Source organism: Sander lucioperca, chromosome 13 (assembly GCF_008315115.2).
Source record: "Sander lucioperca isolate FBNREF2018 chromosome 13, SLUC_FBN_1.2, whole genome shotgun sequence".
NCBI classification, from domain to species: domain Eukaryota; kingdom Metazoa; phylum Chordata; class Actinopteri; order Perciformes; family Percidae; genus Sander; species Sander lucioperca.
In genome coordinates, this window is record NC_050185.1 from 19,105,287 (window position 1) to 19,131,088 (window position 25,802).

Consider the following 25,802-nt stretch of genomic DNA (forward strand, 5'->3'; position numbering starts at 1 on the left):
GGATTTCACGAGCAGTCATTGACACTGAGTTAGACTCCTCGACTCTGATTGGTTGTTTTTGTTTGAGCACAGGGGAAACTGGCAAATGCCATTAGGAGCAATAGAGGGAGGCAGAGGAATGTGATTTTTTTGACAGATAATCTGTCTCATGTACAACTGTCAGGAAATTATTTTAGAAAAGCAAAATACGGGTCATTAGGGCAATAAAAACTAGAGAGGATATTAGAGAAGTTGAAACTTTGAACTATATCTTTGCTTCAGCTGCTGATTTGAACTCCTGACCACAAACACACTGGACCTGCTGTGGATACAATCAGAATAAATATGAGTAAGATCCCAGTTTAAAATCATATGACAGTGAGCGACATAAAACACTAAATTGTAAAAAAAAATAAATAATAATAATTACCTGTTCATAACACCCTCTCTCCATACCAGTGACTGGTTAAATTTTTTGGTTGGTACATCAACACAAAATTCTTTGTTGTTAATCAGTACAACATTTTGGCTACAAATGCAATAATGGGTGATAATGTAGCTCAATTCTACTTGACAGGGAGAACAAATGTTAGCCTATAAGCCATGTTTTTCCACCCACAACTCATTCAAACTGACTATATTACTGTGGTGCATAACAGTAGCATCTCGTTTATTTTTCTCAAACACCTACACGAACTGCAAACAAAAAATTATCAAATACAAATATACATAAAACTAGATGTAAACTACAATCACTGTTATGAAGTGCACAGTAAACAACAGTAAATCAAATCTCAAGAGGAACTTATACTTCTACATGGCTTGTTACTGAGTGGGAGCACATTTAAGTGCTAAAGCAGTCCACCAGCTTTTTTGAATTCCAGGGACCTGCGTGGTTGCTCAGAAACTGTTGCTTGACCAGATCTTTGACTGTCTGGTACACAGTGGCTTCCACCTATAAAACAAACCATTTACAACATCATGCATCCAATCTGTCTAAAAACTACAATGAAGTTACAAAACACTCAATTAACTCACATCCACCATAACCAGACTTGATAGTTTTACAGTACCGCAGTTCTCTGATTGAGCGCAGAGCATTCATGTAATCACATATAGCTGACACACACCTTGATGCTGTGGTAGGTGGGAAGATCCAGCAGATAGCTATGCCCACCCAGCTGTGCAACTCGGAGGAAATAACTGTAGAGGGCTCTTTTGCAAAGTCTGCTGGAGAATCCAGGCCCACTCACAGATGGAGAGCTGGGAAATAAGAAAGTACACCATCACCAACTAATATTCCAATAAATGCTTCACTATACATGTGTTTTATATACTGCATTATTATTCAACCTTTATAACAAATATGTACAAAGCCTTGAATCCTGCATTATTTAGATTCCATGTTGTTCAATGTACATCAGTCTCAAAGTCTACTTAAGATAGACATGATTTGAGGGTATATTGTTGCCAGCTACCATATATTATACGAATACATCCAAAAAGCTTGTCGTGGTTATCTGTGCTACAAGCAAATCAAGCCCTTTTGTCTCCTGAAGACGTAGACTTGCTTTGTAGTGTGTGTAACACACACACACACACACTCCTTCACCAATGAGTCATAAACAAGCTAGCCAGTTAATTATCAGGGGGACAAAATTGTCAATATAAAATGTGTGTTCATGTAATGCATTGAGTGACTTGCTCTTAACAATGTTTGCACCTCCAACACTATTTTGGAGGATGCAGTCTCTGCTTCAGGGGCTTAGCTGTGCTGAACATAAAAAGTGTTTGTCGAGACAATTCTTCTGCACTGTTACAGCAAAAGTATGAGAGTGTTAATAGAAGCTGACATTCGCAGACGGCCAGTGTTACAGTACTTGAGATCGGTCTTGGTCTCAAGACCACTTTTTGAAGGTCTCGTCTCGGAATCGACCGCATTTTCACTCGGTCTTGTCTCGGTCTCGGATAAAGAGGACTTGGGATTTTTATATATACTAAATTGACTGTGCATTGTCTGATGTTTTAACATCATTACAGTGATTGGATGTAAACCTTCCTGCTTCAAATGCAACTAATAACTTTTAACCCCCTCTCCTCCTTAAATGAGTGAATGCGGGAGACAGAAGCAGCTCTGGCTGTCTGGGAGATGTCAGCCAAATCGTCGGTAATAAAATTTGGCGGAGGAGTTTAAGTGCAAAACATCTAAAAGAAAATACAGCAGTGTGTAAATTCTGCAATGTAACGCTGACTGAGACAGCTGGGTCCAACTCAAATTTTTATCGGCACTTACAAAAAGATGCATAAAGAAAGGTAAGCTAAGTGTAAGTGACGCTAGCGAAGCTAGCTAGCTAACGTTGTCAATCTGCCAATTTTTCAGATCAATTTGAGGAGTTCCTATGATTAGCATTTTCCACATTTTATCGTGTCATGCAGTGTGGGACGCGCGCTGGTCTTGTCTTGGTCCTGAGTTGGTCTTAACCCCTCAAAGTCTTGGTCTTGTCTCAGTCTCGATACACTGGTCTTGGTGATGACTTGGTCTCTGTTTTGGTGGTCTTGACTACAACACTTCAGATGGCTGTGCAGGGTGACGTACTGTATATCATTTTAAGGTCTGCTCCAAGAGCACTACAATGTTTGCAGCCCATCATATTCCTCATCCTCCTCAAAACTTCCTTTGTTTTTATTATAACTAATACATTCTACGTATAATGGAATCTTCTATGTATAATTCAAAGGTTTTGGGTGCATGCCAAAGCTTTTAGGAGACAGTTAATTGCTTCAGTGATGAAAACCATAGCTAAAAGAAGCTGGGAATAATTGGCATGCTACTTTCACATCACTAAATTAAAGAAGTCTCATACGAAGGAAGCAGCATCTCCTTTTGTTTTCACACTATAATTTGTTTTGTTTTTTTTAGTAGTAGTTCTTGCCATCCTTACAATTCCTCTTCAACTCCCCCTGCACACATTATGTCCTGTAATCTTGAACTTACATTTGAATATTTTCTATTTTTATTCTAGTTTGTTTGAAACGTCCTGCAGAGCTCATCCTGACACTTTTAACCACGGTTTCGCCGAAAACTAAAAGCTGAAAGACGCAGCAACACTGCGAGCCCCAAGCAGATTTCAAATCTATTTTTTGGCTGTAATCTCTGCTCAAAGAAAAAACAGCGGTGAGAGCCATGTCTGTGTCACACTCTAGCTACTGGACATCAGCAGTTGTCTGCAGCTCCAAAACCAAGCGATGGCAGGTACCCAAAGCTTCAGTGACACAGTCAAACAAGCACACTGCATCAGGCACTGCAAGCTGTTCTACTCTATCCCTGGAAATGGCTGCAGGAGTGTATGAGGTAAGCTTTTAGTCAGGTCAAGACTCTGCAACAGGAGTGCAAGACATCATACTGGTCCCATATTTCTGATGCAGGGACAAGTTAAAGTTATCTTCACTTCTTAAAATTAGTGACATTTCATTCAATTCAAAAACATCATGCAGTATTCAAAAGGAGAATGTACATGTGTACATGCATCTGCATCTTACCTATCAATGATGATGCCCTTGCTACTGTCCAGAACTTCAATATCCTTGTCTCCAAGGCACCAGTTGATGCTGAGATCGGCATGCTGCGGGGAGGCCCCAACGGGCCCCACGTAGTCGCCACAGAGAAAGATGATGTTGTGTTTTTTGTAGGATGGCGGCAGAAAGTCCTCCCATCCATCACCCAGTCGCATGTTGGTGTTATCAGACACTTCCACATTTGAGAGGTTCTGGGCCCCTAAATAAATACAACAATCTCAGTATTTGCTCTTTAATCTTTTAGGAACAAAAGCACAGGTAAAAGTGATTCATGTAACATTACATTTAAAAAAAAATCCTTATAAGTGACCATTCCCATTTCAGCTAGTACATCATATAACAAAAACATCGCACTTACTGTTTATGACCTTATGCATTGGAAATCATACTACCAGAGGCCTATACTATGAAGCAGGACCAACATGCCCTGGATTTATTTCAGTTACCCGACTTCACTAACCCTAATAACCGCGGTCCCGCATAAGCTGTGTCACGACGGTGGTTAACAACTAGTTCAATCAACCCAGGTTTTTACAACCTAGAGGTGAGTGCGTTCACATAAAAGAGGCAGCGTTTGCACAGCACGACCAATCGCAAACATCTACCAGAGCCGCATATTTTACATAAGAAGAGCAAACTATAATTCTACATAAATATGAAGAACACAGACACGGTTTTACAGGCAAAGCACAATACAGTCGCTGCTTCCTAAAACAGGAAGGAAAGCTGGCAAAAAAATAGCCAATGCTGTAAATGCGTAAATCACAACGCTTATCAGTATCACTTCCCCATCAGTCAGGACCAAGATCTGACCATAATTACACCTGTGCTTTCCATAAACTGTTGTTGCTTTAGTCTATTATTTCAGTTGCAACCCTGGCAGTGGGAAGCCATCGTGAGAGCAAATAAACAATATAAAAACATAATTCAAACCTCAAGAAGCTGACAAATAGCCTATACGTAATTCCCTGCACTGAAAATCTATATCTTTCATAAAGATATCCATCAGGGAATGTTAACGGGGTTGTCGCTCTCTAAATGTTTTAACTTTTCTGAGCGCACCTCTCTCTCTCCACCCACCGAGCTCCAGCTGATCTTCTAAGAATGGTGACGCCGTTATCAATCGAGCATTGATTGGTCAGTAGGCGGTGCTTTTCCACTGGTTGATCTCTAATCTCCAACATAACCTGCTCCCGAGCAGGTTAGGTGTTCAGCATAAGTTACCACGGCGATTTAACCCGGTAACAAGTGATCCACCGTCGTGATACACAAAACCCTGGGTTGAACCTGAAGTTACCTCGTTAACGCCAAATCTTGCTTCGTAGTTCAGGCCTCTGGACAGTGTTGGGAGTAACGCGTTACAAAAGTAACGCAATTACAGTAATGTATTCCTTTTTGCTGTAACGCAGTAATATAACACATTACTAATTAAATTTTGGTAATATTATACTCGTTACAATCTCAGTAACGCGAGTTACAACGCATTTTAACGCAACATTTAGTGGTGCATTGTTTTTTTTAAGAATTCACCAACACCGCGACACATTTCTTCACAGGAAAAAAAAAAAAAGCCGTATTATTTTCCTGTCGCTGTATTCGATGGTTGAGATGACTGCAGAGACAGATACATTTGCGAGATGGATATTATTTTCAGGAGTTATTACGCTGCGTTGAAGTGAGCTGTCCTGTTTCTGTTCCCGTGGTCAGAACCAGAGACGGTACGGACAGCACGTATGTCCCAACAGGTGACGGTACGTCAGCGGCTGACAGATATAAACATGTCGGGAATTAATGATGAGGCTTGCTACACGTAAATATCATTGCCTTTTATCAGCCGTAGAGAGTAACTATGCCTGTAGTGGAATGGCTTCGAATGACGACCAAAAGCGCTTGTCTTTTACTGTGACCATTTACTGTTCAATATGTTGCAGTTTTACAAACAAGAAAGTGAACAACTTGAGCCTGACGGACATGTTGCATCCTGGTTGCATCTAAGTAAGCTAGCAAGAGTAGGCTACACAACAGATAACTTCCGTGTAGCATACTTCAAAATAAAAGCACTTCCTGTGACTATTCGCAGTAAAACTAAATTACTGTTAAATAAGGTTGTGTAGGCTACCTTTTCACAAACCAGCTATAAATCAAGTACTGTAAATAATGTAAATAGTGAGTTTTAATCACACTATAATTGAACATTTCCTTTAGAGTGTTTTAAACTAAACAACATGAATTTCTTATTCAAGTGCTATAAACAAACATTTTACAACAATGCCGTACTTTTAATTGGAGTATTTTCATTTTCTCCTACTTGCCTATTATACGTTTTACTTATCTATTTTATATAGATTTAGTTACTTTGCATATTTATATTAATTATACAAAATATGAATAATCTATGATGTATTAAAGTGGATAAAGACGAGACTTTATTGATCCGGTGGTGAAATTCACAAGCTAGCTGCCAAATCAAACTTCCCCTGTTATTTTGGTGAAAGTAACTCAAAAGTAATGCAAAAGTAGTGTAACGCATTACAATTCAGAGACAGTAATATTGTAATATAACTAATTACTCTCAAATGACAGTAACTAGTAACCTATAATGTATTACATTTTGGAAATAACTTGCCCAACACTGCCTCTGGATGTAATAATACATACAATATATGATTAATTCCACTCTCAGGTCTGCACGCTTAGTGTCACTGTGTCCACGTTCGGACACTTATTGGCTAACGTTCTATTAAAATATCTGTTCAAATACGAATATTAATGATCTATTAATGTTTTCAGTTAATTTAATGGTGCAAAACTAAAGTGTAACTTCTTACCTTTCTAACGGTATACAGTTTTAACTGTTTACTTTAGCTTTTACTTCACAATTCACACATCACCGGTGAATTAGCCATGCGCTACCCTTGGCCATAACCGGACACCCCTTTCTCCTCGCTGTAAACACTGGGCGTTTTTCGGGGGTATTAAGTCCCAGCAATGCTGTCAAAACTACCGGATCGTACTTCCGTCCTTCACAATAAAATGACATGCTTCAACAACTGAATTATGCAATAAAAGCTCCTTAATTTCCAGTACAGTAAAAACAGAAACTTTTTAGAGGGAAAGATCGTCGTCCGAGCGTTCTTACTTCTTTTCCTCATCAAAGTCACTTTCATATACTAATTAGACATCTAAATGTCCATGTACATATTGGAAAATTCATACGTAGATTGTTAGATGGGTATAGATCAATTCTGCTAACATTTTGGTGATGATCGAAAACATAAAGACCGGAAAGTGCGTCAGGTCGGAAGTGTCCGAATATGGCCAATAGCAGCGAGTGGTGTCCGAACGTGGACACGCTAATATAAAGCTACAGCCAGCCGCCAATTTATCTTGTTTAGCATAAAGCTTGGAAGCAGGGGGAAACAGCCAGCCTGGCTTTTTCCAAAAAGTTCCAAAACAAAATCTTCCAACCAGCAGCCTTAAAGTTCTCTAATAGCTATGCTATATCATCAAATGTAAAAATGACAAGTGGCTTTACGAGTTTTTTTTGCTGCATTTGCTGGATTATTTCTTGGCTAAGGGCAGGAAGGTGCTGCCTGTAACTTCACATTTAGCGTACAGATATGAGAGTCAATCTTCTCAACTAACTTCTAACTCTTGTATAATTTCCTAAAATATCGAATAATTGCTTTAAGGCTCTTCACCTAGCACCATGCTGGTGATGTAGAGTGGCTGGATGAAGTGGCTCAGTAATGCACCCTGCACCCCAGTGACAGTCCAGCAGCACAACTTGTCACTACCAGATATGCAGCAGACTTTGGCACCCCAGAGACTTGGGTCAAGGTAGGCTACAGGGACCAGCAGGCCCTTGGCATGATACTGCAGCTTCATATCGGTCCAAATATCATTTGCAGGGCCCCTAAACAGGACAGAATGTTGTATTTTACTCATTTATATACCATTCTAACTGAGAGAAAAAAAATCTGAGCACAGAAACATAAACCATATTGAAACTACTGTACTCCAAAGGTAACAAAATATAATGTGCATTAGACTGAAAGTAAAAAAGTAAAACATAAATAATAATTGTAGGATGTCACTATTCTCAGAAGTCAAATCTACTCTTTTGGAATAAAATCCTTAATTTATATCATCCAAAGGCATTTCACATACACACTTCCAATTACTGCTTTCAATAAAGCAAAAGGAAGGGAATAAAAGTACTTGAAGCAGAAGTTCTTAGCTGCTCCTTCAGGACACTGATTGGTGTAGAGATGCAGACTGGTCTTGGGTTTAAGCTGAAGCTGGGGGCTGTCTGCACTACTCTCGAAAATACAGTTCTCCTTGGCCTTTGGATCAGCATCAAAGAACAGCAGAAGCTGTTTGTACAGAAACCTGAACACAAGCCAAAAAATACAATTCTCACTTTGAACCACACTGGCACTTTCAATGCACCAGAAAGACCATTTATGGTTCAAGACAGTGAGCGTGCTGATCCAGGCTGCCTGCTCCAACAAGGCAGGAAAAGGCATGTCATGACTTCATTCTGAATGTTACAGTAATGAGGAAAAGGTCATTTGTATACATTGTATTAGTATTTAAAGTTAAGATTGTTTAAATTAGGGCCCTTGTTGAAAGTCATTTAAGCAGTTTTGTACCTCAGGAGAGCCCGTCTGGCGATGATGATGGCGTGGCAGTCATGGACCATTGTCCCATCGTAGCAAAGCCACTTGCTGCAGCTTGAACGGCCAGCTCCCAATGCCACCACCTTGTAATGCTTACATGGAAGATTAGCTGTATCCAGCACTTCTGTAGGAAAATTAGACTATTTTTCTTTGACATGGAGAATGCTGTGTGTGAAGGGCATTTAACTATGAGGTGAAGAAGTGATGACACGTTCACCAATATATTTCAAAAGCCTCGATAGATAGATAGATAGATAGATAGATAGATATGTGTGTGTGTGTGTGTGTGTGTGTGTATGTATATATATATGCGCGCACACACACACACACACACACACACACCCCTATCATTTACAATACTGTAAATTATCAATGTCTTCCTTTTAAAGTCCAACTCAAAACAGTTTCACTAACATGACTAAAGGCATTTACCTCTTATCAAGACAAATGCTGCCATGTGGCTCTTACAGCCATGGAAATCAGGACACATCTTCAGGAGGCTGTCAAACTTCTCACTACTGATTGCTGCCATGTGTTTCTTGTGCCAGTCAGTTCTGCATACTAGAAGAAAGATGGTTTAAGACATTTATGTAATCAGGGATACAACGTATTTTGGACTTCACCATGTTAGTGCTGTTCTGAAAACCCTTTCAGATAAAAGTGATAAGACGTAGTACTCGCCTTGGACATTTTTATAAAATACTATTGCTCTCAGTAAAGCAGCACATAAAAACTGTGATGTAATATAGGCTGTTGCTTTGTATTGGTACACTGGGGGTGGAGGGGGAAAAAAATCGATTCTTAGATGCATCGCAATTCTGTAGATTATGTCTTGATGCAGAAAAGTCAATAATCGGAAATTTAAAACCCAATTCTCAACATTATGATCGCCTGTAACAATTTTTCTAAGTTGGGATGTACGTTCTACGCTAGGCTACTTCTTGAGTTTTGGTTAGTATGGCGGAGCGAGCAACCGCAGATGCATACAATCTGACCGGCACCTCCTATCCTAAAAGCTAGCGTATGGAAGCATTTCGGCTTCTATGAAGTTTAACGGAAAAGGGACCTGGACAATTGAGCTCCATGTAACCACAAAACAAAAATATTTTCAACCAGAAATGTAAAAACAATTTTATTTTTTCATGTCATTTTCTGACATTACCACTGTCCATCTGATGCGTTGCTGCCTTCTTCTTCAACTTATTGTATTTTCTATCTAGCTACAGAGACTGTAATTGTGAATCTTGTCAAAAAGTCAACCAAATACATATTTTCATCTAGTGTTATCTCCCAAATTGATATTCTAGAATTCCCAGAGGGCTTTTTATTTCGATCACTACTATTCAATCACAACTTCATCAGTTTAAGCCTGACAACCTTTAACTTGCAGTGTTCTCCTAAAGCCAATCAAAAAAATGGTCTGTGTGTCTGTAAATGTTGAGTGAAGTGAAATGTAGTGTTGTGCAGCTTCACATTAGACTTGTTTCGAACACACTTTAGTCTTATGAAGTGTCTTACAATAAGAGCAATAAGTGCTAGCATGAGGTCTTAAATTATGGTTTTCATTGTGTGTTGGAAGATGTGTAATGCCTCTGCTGTCCTGACTTCAGTCGGCAGTTTATTCCACTACTGTGTGACAAGGACAGAGAAGAGCCTAGACAAAAATAAGTGACCACTGGGTCCTCGGAGTGACTGGAAAGCCAATAGTCCAGAGGACAGGACGAGCCTGAGTTTAGGGTTTGACTGTGGCTTTGAGGAGGGAGCAGTTCTTCCGTAGCACCAGAGACAGGAACTTGGATGTAAGCTGCAACAGGAAGCCAGACTAGAATTAGATATTGAATGCCAACATCACAGTGTGCCTAATACTACTGTACCTTCGTCTGGTTTGTTGAAGTCCTTGATCTGGTCCAGGAGAAGCTCTTCATCCGAGAGTATGCTTCCAGGAGGTGACATACCACAGAGAGAGAGGGTAGCTGGGTCATCATCTGAGTCTTCATCCTGAGAAAAACAATAATTCTGGTAAAAAATAGGAACTGTAGTTTTCTCCTCTCATCAACCTTGAACCTACTTCTCTAGTGTTAATTTAGGAAAGCATGTAGTTGTCAAGACAATCCGTGCAGGTAAACATACTGTTGATGAGACAAGGAGCGTGTAAAATGTGAGATTAACATTGAGAATGTATTCCTGTTGTTCACAGCTTAAGTGACAAAGTGGCTGCAGATGGTTTTGAACCGCTGGATAATGGTATGAAGCACTGCTTTACTTGCCAGTCAAGTCATCTGCTGATAACTATCACAGATGTTTAGATTTCACTTTGATGTCAGATTTTCATTAAGACTTAACACAGTCATTTAATCCCACATAATTTCAGGTTGTCTGAGAAGGACACATTCATGAAAGCAGAAAATTGTATATAAGGTTGTATATAATGTCCCCCCCCCCCCCCCCCAGGAAATGGGCTACTGGAGGCAGCGTGCATCACATGCTGATAGCATCTCTTCTTTTCGGATCAAATAACTAGGTGAAAGCCTGAACAACAACCCAACACATTTAATATATGGCCTGTTCTATGCAACAGCAATGAAGTAGTGGAAATACCTGACATTACCTCTTTCCATTTATTTACTGTACCTCATCTCCCAATAGGATGTCGCTTGAATCGAGTTTTTGGATAGGAGCCGTCTCAGTTCTGGGTCCGTCACCTCGGTCATGGTATCTGGAAGCAGGTAGATCTTTCTTAAGATCATAACATAAACAGTGAAAGTATTTAACCTTGTAAATTGAGCAGCTAATCCATCAAAATGTATGGATGAATGTAAATGAACATTTGCACATCACAGAATATCAGTGAAGCAGCAAAACCGTTAAATAAGTCAAATTGAAGGTGGCTGCTAATATTTTTAGATTTTCTTAACCACCATTTACAGTCAATAGCAGTATCATCTCTCTACACATTTTGTCTGCGTTAGGAGGAGGGTGAGATTCAAGAGTAAAGCATCATTACATGGCTCACCGGTGCCATTTTCTCTACCTGCATGTTTAAGTAGGGAATCCAAGAAATAGCCTGTGGAGTCTCAAATTAGATCACATTGCTTCATTTACATTTCAGGTATTCAGCTGAAACCTTCTCTAAGATTTTGGGGGATATTTTGATCTTTAAGTCAAAGTAGAGTTTTGGTTGCCAATTTTATAGTTGACAGAAAATAAAATAAAGGAAAAAGAGGATGACTAAGGCAACAAAGGTTCAGAGCAGATTCAAACCAAGTATATGACATGTGTCACAATGAAATGAGCCAGTGGGTTGTCTGCTGTTTACTGTCTGTAACTATGGGTACTCCCATTAATGAGCTTCAGTAACTGACAGTGTGTGTGCTTAATTTGGACAGGACATACTAGCCAGCGGGCTCCTCACCTGCTCGATCTGAAACCTCAGTAACAAGCAGCCACAACAAAGTAAAAGCCAAATCGGGGTTAAAAAAGAAACAGTTACAGAGTTATAGAGTGCACCCCCAAAACAAAACAAACCCTAAAGTAGGGCTGAACGATTAATTGCATCTGCGATAATATCGCGATATGTTAAAATGCGATTTCCTAATCGCAAAGGCTGCGATTTGGTCACGTGACTCGCGAGAGCAAATCAGTCTGCACTCCGCAGAGAAAGCATCAACTTAGCACGCTAATGCTACGCCGTACCTTGAGCTGATTTCTGTCATTCAAACAACTCTGAGTTGTAGTTTAAAACTTTTACAGCCATTTTAATAAAAATGAAGGGTTTTATTCGGGCTCGAGTCCATACGTGCAGTTAATGAATACAGGCACACAGAACTGAAGGCTCAGTTAGCAACGATTAGCTCTGATTAGCGGTTAGCTCCGGTTAGCAGTTAGCTAGCTCCGTTATAAAGATATGAGTGGAGGAGCTGCCACTGAGAGGGGTAACAACCAGACTGATAATGACGTTCAGGGAGCTTTCACAGCAGCGTGTCCGCGGTGTTTCAACAGTTTTATTAGTACAGTTAATTCCACGGCAAGAACACCAGCAACTAGCTAACGTAACGATAGCCTCTCTGAACAAGTGCACACGGCAGCACGCAACTTCACGAGGGGGAGGGGCTGGAGGCAGCTCCTCTCTGTGCACTGTAAAAAAAAAAAAATACACTGTTGTGTGTGTGTGTGTGTGTGTGTGTGTGTGTGTGTGTGTGTGTGTGTATATATATACTATATATTTTTACTTATGTAACTGTCTAGTGTGTAATTGTGTGTTGTTCATACTATAAAATGATTTATTGTTTGTCTTTGTTGAATAATACAGAAGACAAAGAGCTTAAAAAAATAATCGAATATCAAATCGCAATATTTGGGAAAGAAATCGCAATTAGATTATTTTCAAATATCGTTCAGCCCTACCCTAAAGTGAAAAGGAGAAACAATTAAGTCAGGCCCAATGCAAGAGTAAACACAGTGAGTGCATTTGGCATGTTTTAAAACAGGGTTAATAGGTCACCATTGTCATGTGCTTAAAATTTAAGAAATGCTCTCAACAATTTCTGCCCATCATGAGACCGGGAGGATACTGGCTACCCTAAAAAAAATCTCTTATCCAGACAAATGTAGATTTAGCAATAAGCTGATTATTCTAGTAGTGGCCTTGCTCCATCACATTATAGATGTTAGACATGCTTAATAGCAATTATCCAGTCAGACATCTCAGGTAATCTGGTTCTTGCTGTACCAAGAGTCAACTCTAAGTCCAGAGTAGCTGCCTTTAGTTTTTTATTGACCCTAGATGCTGAAGTAGTCTTCCTAAGGGACCTCAGATGTGTACAGTCTCTCATTTCTTTTAAAAATGGCCCTAAACATTTCTTTCTTTCGGTTACCTTCCAGTAATGTGCAATACATCCTTTGAATTGACTAACCAATACGTGAGTCTTCCTGTATGGTTGTTGTGAATGAATATTAGCATTATTACAATTATCATTAATATTGTAAGTATTATATTCATCATCATTATCAGTAGACTATATTTTTTTTCTCTCCATACAAAACACACTGTATTTTCCCCTGGGTATGAAATGTGCAATATAAATAAGGTTTGCCTTCTCTAGTGTTACTCTAACCACAACACTGCACCTTTTTCATTACCTCAGGCCAGTAGCATCGCTATAAACGGGCACATCATCAGTCAGCTGGACTCGAGGACGGTGCAAACTTGGGTCTAAGTCTGGCAGACAATGCAAACTAGCAGCACCTCTGCTTGGACTGTTTTTAAATGCGTCCTGATCCGCCATGCTTTTCAAGCAATCTGTGGAAAAATAATGTTAATTCAGTGCGAGTGTTGCAGCTTTAAACTGTTTTTAGCTGCCCCAGGAATTCCTATTTTTGTTATCAGAACCACTCCTAAACTTGCTTGCTATTTCCATTTCATGTGGCCTTCAACTTCTCATAATGCAAAGTTACTGGTGAGGATATCAAAATCACTAGAATAGAAAAAAAATCATATACATGCCTAACCTTGTTTACAGACATAAATTGCATTATTTATTTTCATTATGCAGCAGGAAAAACAAGTAACTTAAAAAAAAATTACACAGTAGGCAAATATTGTTGGTCCTTGTTGGACAAACTGACTGGGTGATACAAGCTTTTCTATGTATATTTCTATTTATTAAACGTGGAGGCATTTTCTCAGACAGTTATTTTTCTGCGATTTCACAGTTATAGGGAGATTGACTAAATTTCTCTCTCGCTATATTTATATACACACACACACACCATTTAGCCAATCGACACTGATAGAAGATAAATAGCTAGTTAGATACATAAGTCTTTTTTTTTCTACCAGCCAATCATTTTCTGGGTCCAGCTTCTCAATCATGACGATGTTTTCATTTTGTCTGTTTTTTTATCATTCATAAATTGTCTATTTTATTTATTAGTTTTGGACAGATAAGACAAAAAAGACATTTTTGGGCTAATGAAACTTTGATGGGCACAACATTATTGTTTTTCTCAGTGCTTTTCTCCCATTGCTGACGTTCGACCAACTGATGAGGACGTTACTTGCACAATATTATTATGGTATTGTATTTAGGTTAATCACCGTGACGTTACAGCAACTAGCTAGCTAGCGAGGGTGCTATGTGTGAACGATAGTCAATGCGACATCCCGTTAGCTAGCGACGAAGCTACCGTTAGCTTCCTTAAATGCTTTATTAACGGCAGTTATGAACAGTTGCACCGTTCTAATACAAATCTCTGGGGAAAAAAAGGGTTTACGTTAGCTAAACGTTAACTCGTTTATTTCATCATTACTCAAACCTTAGAAATACTGTTTGCTAACGTTTAGCTAGCCACGTTAACGTTACATGTTTTAGCTAGCTAACGCTAAATGGTTTCTTCTGATTCAACAGACAACGTCACCAGTCCAAGAAAAAGACACATTTAATGTCGAGTTTGCACGAAGTGAAACGCTTTTAACTTTCAAATAAATTGTGGACACATATAACTCAAAGTTTACCTTAGGTCTTTAGGCGTTCTTCAAAACTGAGAGAGACGAGGAAGTCGCGATTGTGTCCACCTGTCTGGATCCAGAGCAGTGGAGGCCGTGTTGGTGAAACTGGCAAGTGAAGGAGGAAATCGAAATGTTTTGACTCATGTTGTGGTGCTGCAATTAGTTTAATGCGTGCGTATTGGATTATATGAAGACACTTGCAGCCTAATATTTACATTTTTACTCTAACAACAACTTTTTACAATATTTTGAACCCTTGTCATGCACTGATGACGATTTCTCTAGTTCAACCCCAATGTCGAATGTGTTGGTTGAGGTCAGGGCTAATATGTGCAGGCCAGTCAAGTTCTTTCACACTAAAATCTGAAAATCATTTCTGTATCATCTTGCTTTGTGCAAAGGTGTCTGTCATGTTGGAACTGTTGCTACATTTAGATTATTGTCTAAAATAGTACTGTGTGCCATGCCCTCTATTGGAACTAAGAAAATCACCTTTGTTTCCACCACATACAATGAAAACATCACATTACATCAATACAGCAAATCTCATCACTCACATCACAACAATCGTATAACAATGAATACAACATGCACACTGTACAGCATACTTGACGCAGAAGAGTGCAGATTAATGCAGTTTGTTCATGCTATTATTGTACTAGGAACAAAAGATTCCTTTCATATATTTTTGTTTGCCAGCGTTGCCCTGAGGGGAGCAAGTTAAACTCAGTATGCAGGGGGTATTTAGTGTCACAGATGATGGTCAAAGCTTTCTAGCTGTACTGTTAAGGTCCTCCAATTACTTTTGTTGGTGGCCTACTATCTTTCCTGCTGTTCTGACTGTCCTGGCTAGTTTTTTTTCATTTGTTAATGTAAAATGTCTATAGCCTACCAAACAGAGAAACGTGTAGTGCACAATGCTGTTTAAACGCTGTGCAACTATTTTACATACAGTCCCTCCAGAAAAACGCGATTATGCGATCGCATAATTCAATGCATAATCAGCCAAAGTCCGCATATTTATGCAGGGGCCGCATTTTTTCAAATACACCGCACTTTCGCTGCATAAATTGCCGATTTCCGCGCAAAATATGCAGGGCTTGCATGATTTCATAATCCCTGCATTTTCGTTGCAAAAAAGTCACATATATCTTAGCACAAAGTTGAAAAATGTTGCGTTTACTTCACACAAGAGCAGCCATTTTCCCCTTTTGCCATGGGAACGTTATGAAGTGACGTTATGAAGTGACGTTATGAAGTGACGTTATGAAGTGACGTTATGAAGTGACGTAATTACGCGACGTGAACATCATCGAAAAGCTGCAAACCCCGCGATGAAGCCATGATGAAACCGCAGTTTTTGCAAGTTCCCGCAATTTTTGCAAGTTCCTGCAATTTCATTGCATAAAATTGCATAAATATTCCGCATATTCCATCGCATTCTTTAAGAAAACGTGCCGCATAATCAAGGATTTTTGCCCGCAACAATCACAAAAAAAATCATTTTTCTGGAAGGACTGTACATAGTGGTAACTATTTTAATGGTTTCACTTTCCATGTTCCACATACATGATAGTTGTAATTGGTTGTCAATTAGTGGATGAGCATATACAATTAAAAATACTTGGATGCAACTGATCATCTATCTAATAAAGAGGGACGTGTGTGTGTGTGTGTGTGTGTGTGTGTGTGTGTGTGTGTGTGTGTGTGTGTGTGTGTACGTGCGTGCGTGCATGCGTGCGCCTGTCCCTCTGTCTGTCTTTGAAATATCTCATGAACCGTTCACCCAATCTACTTTATACTTGGTTTCCTGAGTACCCAATGGACTTGGGGTTTGGATTTTGAAGAAATTTGGACAGCATTAGATATTGGATATTAAAAATAAAACTAAACGGCCGAACAATAAGCTGCTGGTGCAGCACGCAGCAGACTGTTGACACGCTCTCCGGCTTGGGCTGCGGTTCACTTTTTGCAGCTTCTAACGTAACATGATTGCTGGATATACCAAGCAAACTTTTCTTCACGTTCCTGGAGCACGAGCAGATATGGCTGACAGGAACATCTCAACTGCTATGTTGAATAAGGTTGGAAAATAAAGGCGCTACGTAACGCTGTCTTTTCCGTGTCTATTATTTCGCTAAGAGGAAACTCATTAAAAAGCCATTTGCCAACACTAAATATCAAACAAAAGCCAGACACTATATCGTATTAAGTTGCTGTGAGCTGTAAATTCACCACTTCTAAACAGAGGTAGAACATAACCTAATCTCAGAGCTTTCTCCACAGCCCTGTGCAATGCGAAACTATCTTGGAGCTGACCGGAAAGCAGTTTTCATCTGACTCACCCTGGGTCCGGTTACTTAAGTCTACTGCTAACTTATAGCACTAATAACATTACCGTCGCCAAAATACCCCCGCAAATCAAATCCATACTTCAATACGTCATACGTCAAGCAACAAGTGTTAAATTCGTTAACGATAATACGAGACGATACAACACCGCTGTCATTATAAACGCTGACTGTGGTGATATCAACATGCAATATCGTTGACGAAAAAGACAATACTAAAATGTTCTCTCTCTCTCTCTCTCTCTCCCGCTCTCTCTCTCTCTCTCTGCACGCACACACACACACACACACACACACACACACACACACACACACACACATACATACACACACACACACACAGTCCGGTTCTGCTGGTTGATGAACGCAGATATGTGCTGATTAGCTCTTATAACGGGCCGGGTGGGTAGCACACCGCCATGAGTCCATGAGGCAACTGTCTGATTAGGTACTCTTCACCTAATCTGCAACGTTTTTTGTCAGGTAAATATGGTGGTACAATTTCTTCCTCTGATGTAGACGTAGCCTACACTGTAAGTCAGTAGGGGGCTATACAGTGGAGTTGCATATTAAGTGGTTTGGGGTCCTTCTTTAAGTAATTTGGGGTACAATTTGAAGAATTCTACAAGCAGCAATACCACAGGCCAAGCAATCGGCCGTTCCAAACAGGCACATTTTCAACGGGCACTGTCATGGCCGTGGGAACTAGGGGTGCGGAGGGTGCTGCAGCACCCCCTTAGCGAAAGGTAGACAAACTACAAACATAATTAAAAATGACATACATTTATTTTAATGAATTGATTATTGATATTAACCTACGCTCTTTCATTACAATTAAATGTAATTTGATTTTAAAATTTGGTTGGTAAGAGATAAACGCATCATTTGATCAGAATGAATCTGCCAGTTTTGCCAAGAGCGAAGCTCACTCATTCATGAGTGAAGATAGTTGTGGAAACTTTCCCGGCAGGTCAACAGGACAGAAGTTAGCTTGCCTATAACATGGCACGAAAGCGCATTTTGGATTTCTTCATAAATCAATCACAGGCTAAAAAGCCTAATAGACCTGAGTCAGAAAACCCAACAACTGTAACCGAAAGAAGTAGCAGCACCTCTACACCTGTCACTCCCACAGCGACCCTGCTAGCAACAGACGACGAGGCAGCTAACTTTTGATTTGATTTAATTTAATTCAGTGATGTGTTATATCCCCTCGTATTTTGTGGCTCAGTGTTTGAGCTTGTAGTAGGCCTATTCTGTACCATTGTCGTAGCTTTGTGCCTATATCCTGCGTTACCCCTGCCTAGTTTTGCCCTGTCTTGGATTTTGGATTTCATTCTTGTTTTTGTTTTTCCGCTTGTGGAGCATTGTGATGGATGCAGTGTGGTGTGTGGTGGTTGACTTTGGCTGAAAATGTCACTCTCGAAAATTTGTCAGCACCCCCAGCTCAAAATATGTTCCCGTGGCCATGGGCACTGTAGTAGTCAACTAAAATACACATGATAACATCAGAAATGACCAGGGTGATGTCCTCTAATGTAGGCTACAGGCTAGTTGAGTAAATATCATAGTTACAATCTCTACACTGTGAGATCTGTGTGGATGTTACCGTTTCGGTGGAATTTAGATTGAATGTGGGAAATGGGAGGAAATGAAAGAGTGGGTTAGTCATGTTTTATGTATAGATGCAGTAAATAAGCAAATAGACTACAGAATGGTTTGGCGATTTCTATGAATTTTAAATCGCTGCACACACATACATACTCATTTATACCAATATGAACACTAAAAAGCATGCGCTGAAAAGCTCCCACAATGAAATGAGTTTGCAGTAAATCCCTCACACACACACACACACACACACACACTTTACTAAGCCGCCTTTACTAAGTGTGTGGCATCATTTGCAGTAGAGAAATGTTCCCCTGATCATTGTGCAACTCAAAACCATTCCTTTCACCTCAAGAAAAAAAGCCTTCATGTCATTCTCTCCTGAGCCAAATGAGGCTTTCTTATGAGTGTATTTGTATGTGTGTGTGTGTGTGTGTGTGTGTGTGTGTGTGCATATGTCGCAGTGTTTCTGTGTTTCACATGAGACTCTGAAATGTTAAGTCACTCCCATCTCAAGAGAGCCTGATGAGGCGCAATGGAAAACTATCCCATGTGTCATCTTCATTTTAAATACCACCTATTCCCTCCCTGACTCTCCTCTCTTTGTCTCTTGCTATTCCCCTTTCTCTCCCTATATCTTTCTTTCTTCTTTGCTTTCACAGCCACACACTCACTCATGGCTGAGAGATTCCCCTGTTTATTTTTTTTAGTGAAAAACAAATTAAACCGTGATAACACCGTAGAGCACGATTCAATATTTTTTTTTTTGCTCAGGGACAGTGTTTTTCCAAATACATTGTCACAGCTTTTGTGTTGGAATATGGGCAGGCAGAACTGTGAAATATTGAGCATGTTGACAATTTTTCTAAACATATGTCATTGTGTGTGAAAGTGTAATTGTGTTTGTGTGCTTGCATGTGTATATGTCTATGTGTGAAAAAACACCACCGGGCACAGTTGATGAGTATTGTTATTGATGCTTGTCTGACAGGGATAACACTGTGATGTATTAAATTATGCTAATTAGCACTGGAAATGAAAACTTGAATTTTTACCAACTAGATTTTCCCTCTCCGCTTAACAATGGTTTTCCCACTGGTGTCCACAATGTGTAGCTGCTGCTGCAGTATGTTTCATATTGTGTGTGTGTGTGTGTGTGTGTGTGTGTGTGTGTGTGTGTGTGTGTGTGTGAATACTATGTTAATTGAGCAACATTAGCAGCATTTGCATATTGTTTGCAACTAGGCTATACGTTGAGCTTTATATGTTTACCAAGTAAATAACTGAAAAATATTTTTCCTCAATTTTGGACAGTGTGGGTTTATTTCATGTATGGTAACAATATCTTCCTTTATTCAATTACGAATATTGGTCCTTTGCACCCATCCATCTTTTGTCCTTTGACTTTTGGGCAGTGAGTATTGTCATATTTGACATTATTTACCTTATTTATTTGTTTGACATTTTATGGATTTTCTTTAGAAGACAATATGCCTTCTTTACATAAATACCTGGATGGTAATGTGTGTGTGTTTTCTCAAGGCGAGTCACCAATTGACTTTTTTAACCTACATGATTGTTTACCAAGTATCATGTATGTGTATGGAACTTGAAATATTAATACTGAATTTGTAATACCGTAAATATACCAGCAGTAAGATAGACAGTACGCAGGATTATTTATTCCAAAAATATGTTTAATTTATCATGGCACAAGTAACTGCACAGACAGGCCATGAATAACATATATCATGGGTGGTGAACATTTAAAAAGCATTTTAAAGTGTCCATATTATGAAAAAATCACTTTTTCTGGGATTTGGGTTGTTATGTTGTGTCTCTGGTGCTTCCACACACATACAAACTTTGAAAAAAATCCATCCATGCTGTTTAGAGTGAGATACGGTTTCTGAATGTGTCCTGCCTTCAGTCTCTGGGTGAGCTGTTCAAAATCGGCACGGCTTGTGACATCACAAGCCGAAACGAGCAGGCTAACCGCAACCATTAGCTCGTAGTGTTAGCATGCTAACGCTAATGCTAATGCTAGCATGCTACCTCGTTCTCAATAGCAAAGCACTGCTACAACACACACAAGTTCACCATAATCTACAAAAGAACTACTTACATGTGCGCCCTCATTTAGAAGTCTCCCAGCTAATCCTGCCTTGTAACTGACCGAAGTTGTAGAAACAGCCTTTCTTTTACTGTCTATGGAGCTAGCTAGCTGACATGATCCACATCTGAGCTACTTGGCATGTGCAGTGCAATCAAAGATAGTACAGAAGAAGAAGAAGAAAAGAGGTCTCACTCTGTAGCTAAAACAGAGACCAGGTGAAAAGAGGATCTGCAGCAGTGAGAGAGAGCACTGCAGTACAACAAAAATATGGTGTTTTTTGAAAATTAAACCATGTAAACCTATTCTGGTACAACCTTAAAATACAATTATGAACCTGAAAATGAGCATAATATGGCTGCTTTAAAAAGCCTTTTAATGATCTTCAATTTGTTGTTTTTCATAGAAAGAAACATTTCTACCTCGCTAACATCTCTGTAATGCAACATGAGCTGCTGCATCTGACTCAGCCTGCTCTGCTGGGAGTTGCAGGGTCTAACGGTGACATCAGACTGGGTGATTGTGCACTCCAAAAAAAGAAAACTTTGACATACTTGCACAGCATAAGCCTCTCGTTCTCACCTAACTGTATCAGACTTGCTGGTGAATAAAATATGAAATTCGGAAATCTAAAACTCCAGATTTCCAACTGGGTAACTGCCTCCATGCACAACTGAACAGGGATAATTGGCCATCCATATTATTTTCACTAAATGCATTTGACAGGCCTTTCCCCAGGCTCACCACTAGAGGGTAAAAGTAATTTGCTCACTCCCTCTCTGTTTATTTCTAAATCTCACACATGACCTACAAATCAGTAGCATCAGGTAGAAAAGAGGGAACAGAGAGAATAAGGGTTTTGGGGTCAAGTCACACTGGCTAATATTACAAATAAAACACTATACAGAGCTAGGATTTGAAATGAATGACTAGGTATTATTTAGGAAAGAAAAAAATAGGACATTGCACTTTTAGCAGATATTAGAGGACAACAAGAGGCAACACTATGGCTGATCCACACCAATACAACCAATGGTATATTTCACACATTTAAAGGATATAGATAATGATAAGAAGTGACATTAGGAAACTATTTTCAGATACATATAATTTTCTCAGAATGCATGTCTGCCTCGGAAAAACATGCAACCTAACATCCACTCAAGGAATTTATAAAAGAAAAATGCATAATCATATTTCTAAAGAAATATATTGGAAATGTATCTGAAATAGCTCAACATCTACTAGGTGGATAATAGCAATATTTTGTACAGATATTCATAGTTCCCAGATGTATCCTTGTGACTTTAGTGATCATGGAGTCCCCTTCAGGATGAATAGTAAAACCTTAAGTGATCCCTCATCTTTTCATGTAGCACCATCATCAGATCAAAATGTGTCCAATACTTTGGTTTATGACCTGAAAAACCAAAGACATTCCCATCAGCTCTCAGCTATACTTTAGGTTTAGTGCTAATCAGCAAATGCCAGCGTGCTAACAGGCTAAACTAAGATGATGATGGTCAACATTTGAGTTGCCAAACATCAGCATGTTAGCTTTGTCATTGTGAGGATGTTAGCATGCTGACATTAGCATTTTGCTCAAAGCAATATGCCTGAGTACAGCCTCACAGAGCTGCTAGCATGCCTGTAGACACTTGTTAAAATACATTCCTATGAAACTGTCCATTGTCAACAATATTATATTATTTTCATTATTTTAAACCCTCATTCCAAAATGTATTATCACGCTTCACTAAATGGCAAATGTTTGTAAAGGCTGAAAGGTGAGTAAGGTTTGTGTCCGTCAGAGATCTCTCAGCAGTGGTATTTTAATTTGCTCCACACTTGTATAACTGCTCCATCTTTGGGTAAAAAGATTAAAATCACGTTTTGATAGGTTATCAGTAGCCTAAAGCAATGCTGTACCTCTGACATTTCAACAGACAAGTATACATAAGATAGCAACATGTGTGATACAGGCCTATTACATGAAAGGATTGCGTGTGATTGTGTGTGCATTTCAGTGACGTATGGAAGTGCTTTGTGACTCATGTTGAGAAGAACTAGACAGGTGGTCGTGTGCACTCTCGACACAACACCTGTGTTGTCTTATAATCTCAGGGAAAGCAGTGGATTGTAGAGAGACACAGATCAAGCTCTTTCACCAGTGCATAAAGAAAGAGACTGGTGTTGAATCTGTTTTTGATGTGCTGCCGTCCAAATCTGCCGGGCAGAATCCTCAAAAAGGAGGTGGCTACTGATATTTGGATGCACACAATGCTCATAATATCAGCTACACTAGAAGCAGAAAGTGACCACTGACACATTCTGGGCTGGCCTCTCTTAATCTAATCAGGGAGGAGGGAGACAGCACAAATTGGTTATGCACTTATTTTCGTTGTCCTTCCACTGATTCTTTCTCTCTCAGCAGACAGAAACTGAAGGGTTGAGAGTTTATATGGAGCTGTGTGTGTGTGTGTGTGTGTGTGTGTGTGTGTGTGTGTGTGTGTGTGTGTGTTACAGAGTCAGTGGATGCTGCTCAGTGCTTCTTTATCTCCTACAGTATGAAGTCTCCCCCTGACGCTCTGTAGCTGCTGCTTCATGCATCTTTAAAAGATGAGAGGGAGGCTCCACTTTCTCACGCCATGTATGACGAGGAGGGAGACAACATGAGACAGAAGGAGATGCAGTAGGTGCCTATCCCACATCCTGTATACTCTACTACAATATGTTTGCATAAAACTTAATCATCCTTTTTCTGTGTCATGAGGTATTCCCCAAATCCTACCTCCTTTTCCTCTGCATTTCGTGCCGCTCTCGGTGAATCTCATCAGGATAATTATTCGTGCACAGGCATCCGCGGCACGAGCATCTGCCTCTCCTTCTGTTGACCTCCCTCTGCCTTCCCCTCATTTTTTTACTTTTCCATCCTCCTATCCTCTCCTCTCGAACACATCTTTCTCTTCTTTTCCCATCCTCGTCACCCTTCTCCTCCAACTCCTCTCCTTATGCTCAAGCCATTTCTTGGTTTGTTTGATTAGAGCATCTCACCCATTCATTAGCCACTTCACAGTCTTTGCAAATTGCAAAGACATTCTACATACATTCAAAAGGGAGAAGAACTGGTGCAAGGGGGGAAACAAAGCAGAGATGAAAGGTGACAGCCATAAAAGAACATGTTTGCAGAGAATATTATAGAAATTATGCCTTAAAGAATAAGACAAAGGTGAAGAATATGCCATATGCACATATTTGATAGGGCGTACCATGTTGCAATCAAAGACTCATTCAAACCTTCATTGGAAGTGTATAGACCATGTTTTCGAAGTGCTTTAAACTGCAGTTACAACACAAAAGTGAGAGACTAAGAATTGATATGGGATATGCAGTAGCCTAGTACTATATAATCTGTGCATTAGAACATCCGGCTGCAAGTCATAGTTGTATCGTTTTGCATGTAATCACTGCCGGATGAAACCTCTTATCTCCAAATGTATTTTTTTGTAGTATATATGAAACATTTTTTGCATTAAAATCAAGGTTCTGAAAGGGTTTCATAGATAAGAGATAAAGATTTTCTCAACCCTTAGACAGCCATATTCTCTTTCAGCTAAAGTAAACACATGGAAAAGTGGAGTTATGAGGTTTACATACAACAAAAATGATGACTATTGCTGTTAGACTCTGCTATATGTGCCTTTTAAATGCCTTAATGTAATCAATATTGCAGCAGGTAAGTGTGTAGACACCTATCACAGGATCACAATACTTTCCACAAAGCATGTGGTCAACAGATCCTGACCTTGTATTATCACATTTAAGATGATAGATATGTCTGTGTAGGTAGGACCAACACATTACTGACCAGAGGCACTGCCAGAAATCCAGGAATCAAATTAAAGGATGAAGTGACTCCCTCTTATGAAACCATATGTACTCTTGGCCTGATATTAAAAAAACAAACAAAAAAAAACCCAGCTCACTGTTGCCATCTCAAACCCAGTTAAGGAAACATACAAAAGGTGATCTGTTTACACTCCCTAAGAAATAACAAATAACGTGAGGCCTAAGACAATGGATACCTGGTTAATCACCTACAGTATATTTCCTTCTGCCAGTTCAAGCTTATTCTTGCTGTTTAAGGTCTACTTACAGTGCACAAAGCCAGATAGGTAAAAGTCAACATGGCTATCACGATGGCAGGCTGCCGAAATTAAAACAGAGATTTGCTGACAATTTTGAAATGCATGTATTGGATGTGGGCCTGTGTGCTCGCAGATTGTACCCTAAGAGTGTACCTTGCCAGATTTTAGCCACGCTAGCAGCATGGCTCTAGGGATGGTAATGCTGGTCTGTTGGTCGGTCCACAATTTTTGGTCCAGACTGAAATATTACAACAGCTACTACAGTATGAGATGGATTGTCAGGAAATATTGTAATCCTAATGACTTTGGAGATCCCCTGAATTTTACTTTCGTGCCACAATGAGGTTGTCATTTGTGGTTTTACTTCAACAACGAGGATTGCCATGACATTTTGGTGATCCCTGGACTTTTCAGTAGCACTATCACTGTGTTAAAATTTAAATTTGTCCAATACTTTAGTTTTGAAAATATTTGGTCAGAAACCAAAGACATTCTCATCAGCCTCAGGTGTACTTTATGTGTAGTGCAAACTGGCATGATAACAAGCTAAACTAAGATGGTGAAATAAACAGTAAACATTATAGCTGTTAAACATCAGCATGTTATTATTGTCATTGTAAGCATGTTAGCATGCTGATGTTAGCTTTTAGTACAGCTTTACAAAGCAGGTAGCTGTATCATCTGGGGACCATCTGGGGACCCCCCCCCCCCCCCCCGCACGGGATAAGGGAAGCCTGCTTTTACTAGGTTGGCCATGAGGGGCAGCGTCCACAGCGTCCATGAGCCCATATCCCATATGATCTTGAAAAAATGATACGCGACCCCGCCAAATCA

General features: G+C 39.7%; 1 protein-coding gene across 1 annotated transcript; it reads right to left on the reverse strand.

Annotated features, from left to right (window-relative positions):
* Positions 1–623: 623 nt before the first annotated feature.
* adad2 (adenosine deaminase domain containing 2) lies at positions 624–15,003 on the reverse strand. The gene is made up of 11 exons (XM_031280920.2): positions 14,752–15,003; positions 13,377–13,536; positions 10,869–10,974; positions 10,112–10,235; positions 8,670–8,798; positions 8,211–8,361; positions 7,777–7,947; positions 7,257–7,471; positions 3,520–3,754; positions 1,110–1,242; positions 624–934 (listed from the first exon to the last, which is right to left on the reverse strand). Exons 2-11 carry the CDS (start codon positions 13,520–13,522, stop codon positions 824–826), a joined length of 1,521 nt encoding a protein of 506 aa, XP_031136780.1. The 5' UTR covers positions 13,523–13,536; positions 14,752–15,003; the 3' UTR covers positions 624–823.
* Positions 15,004–25,802: the final 10,799 nt, after the last annotated feature.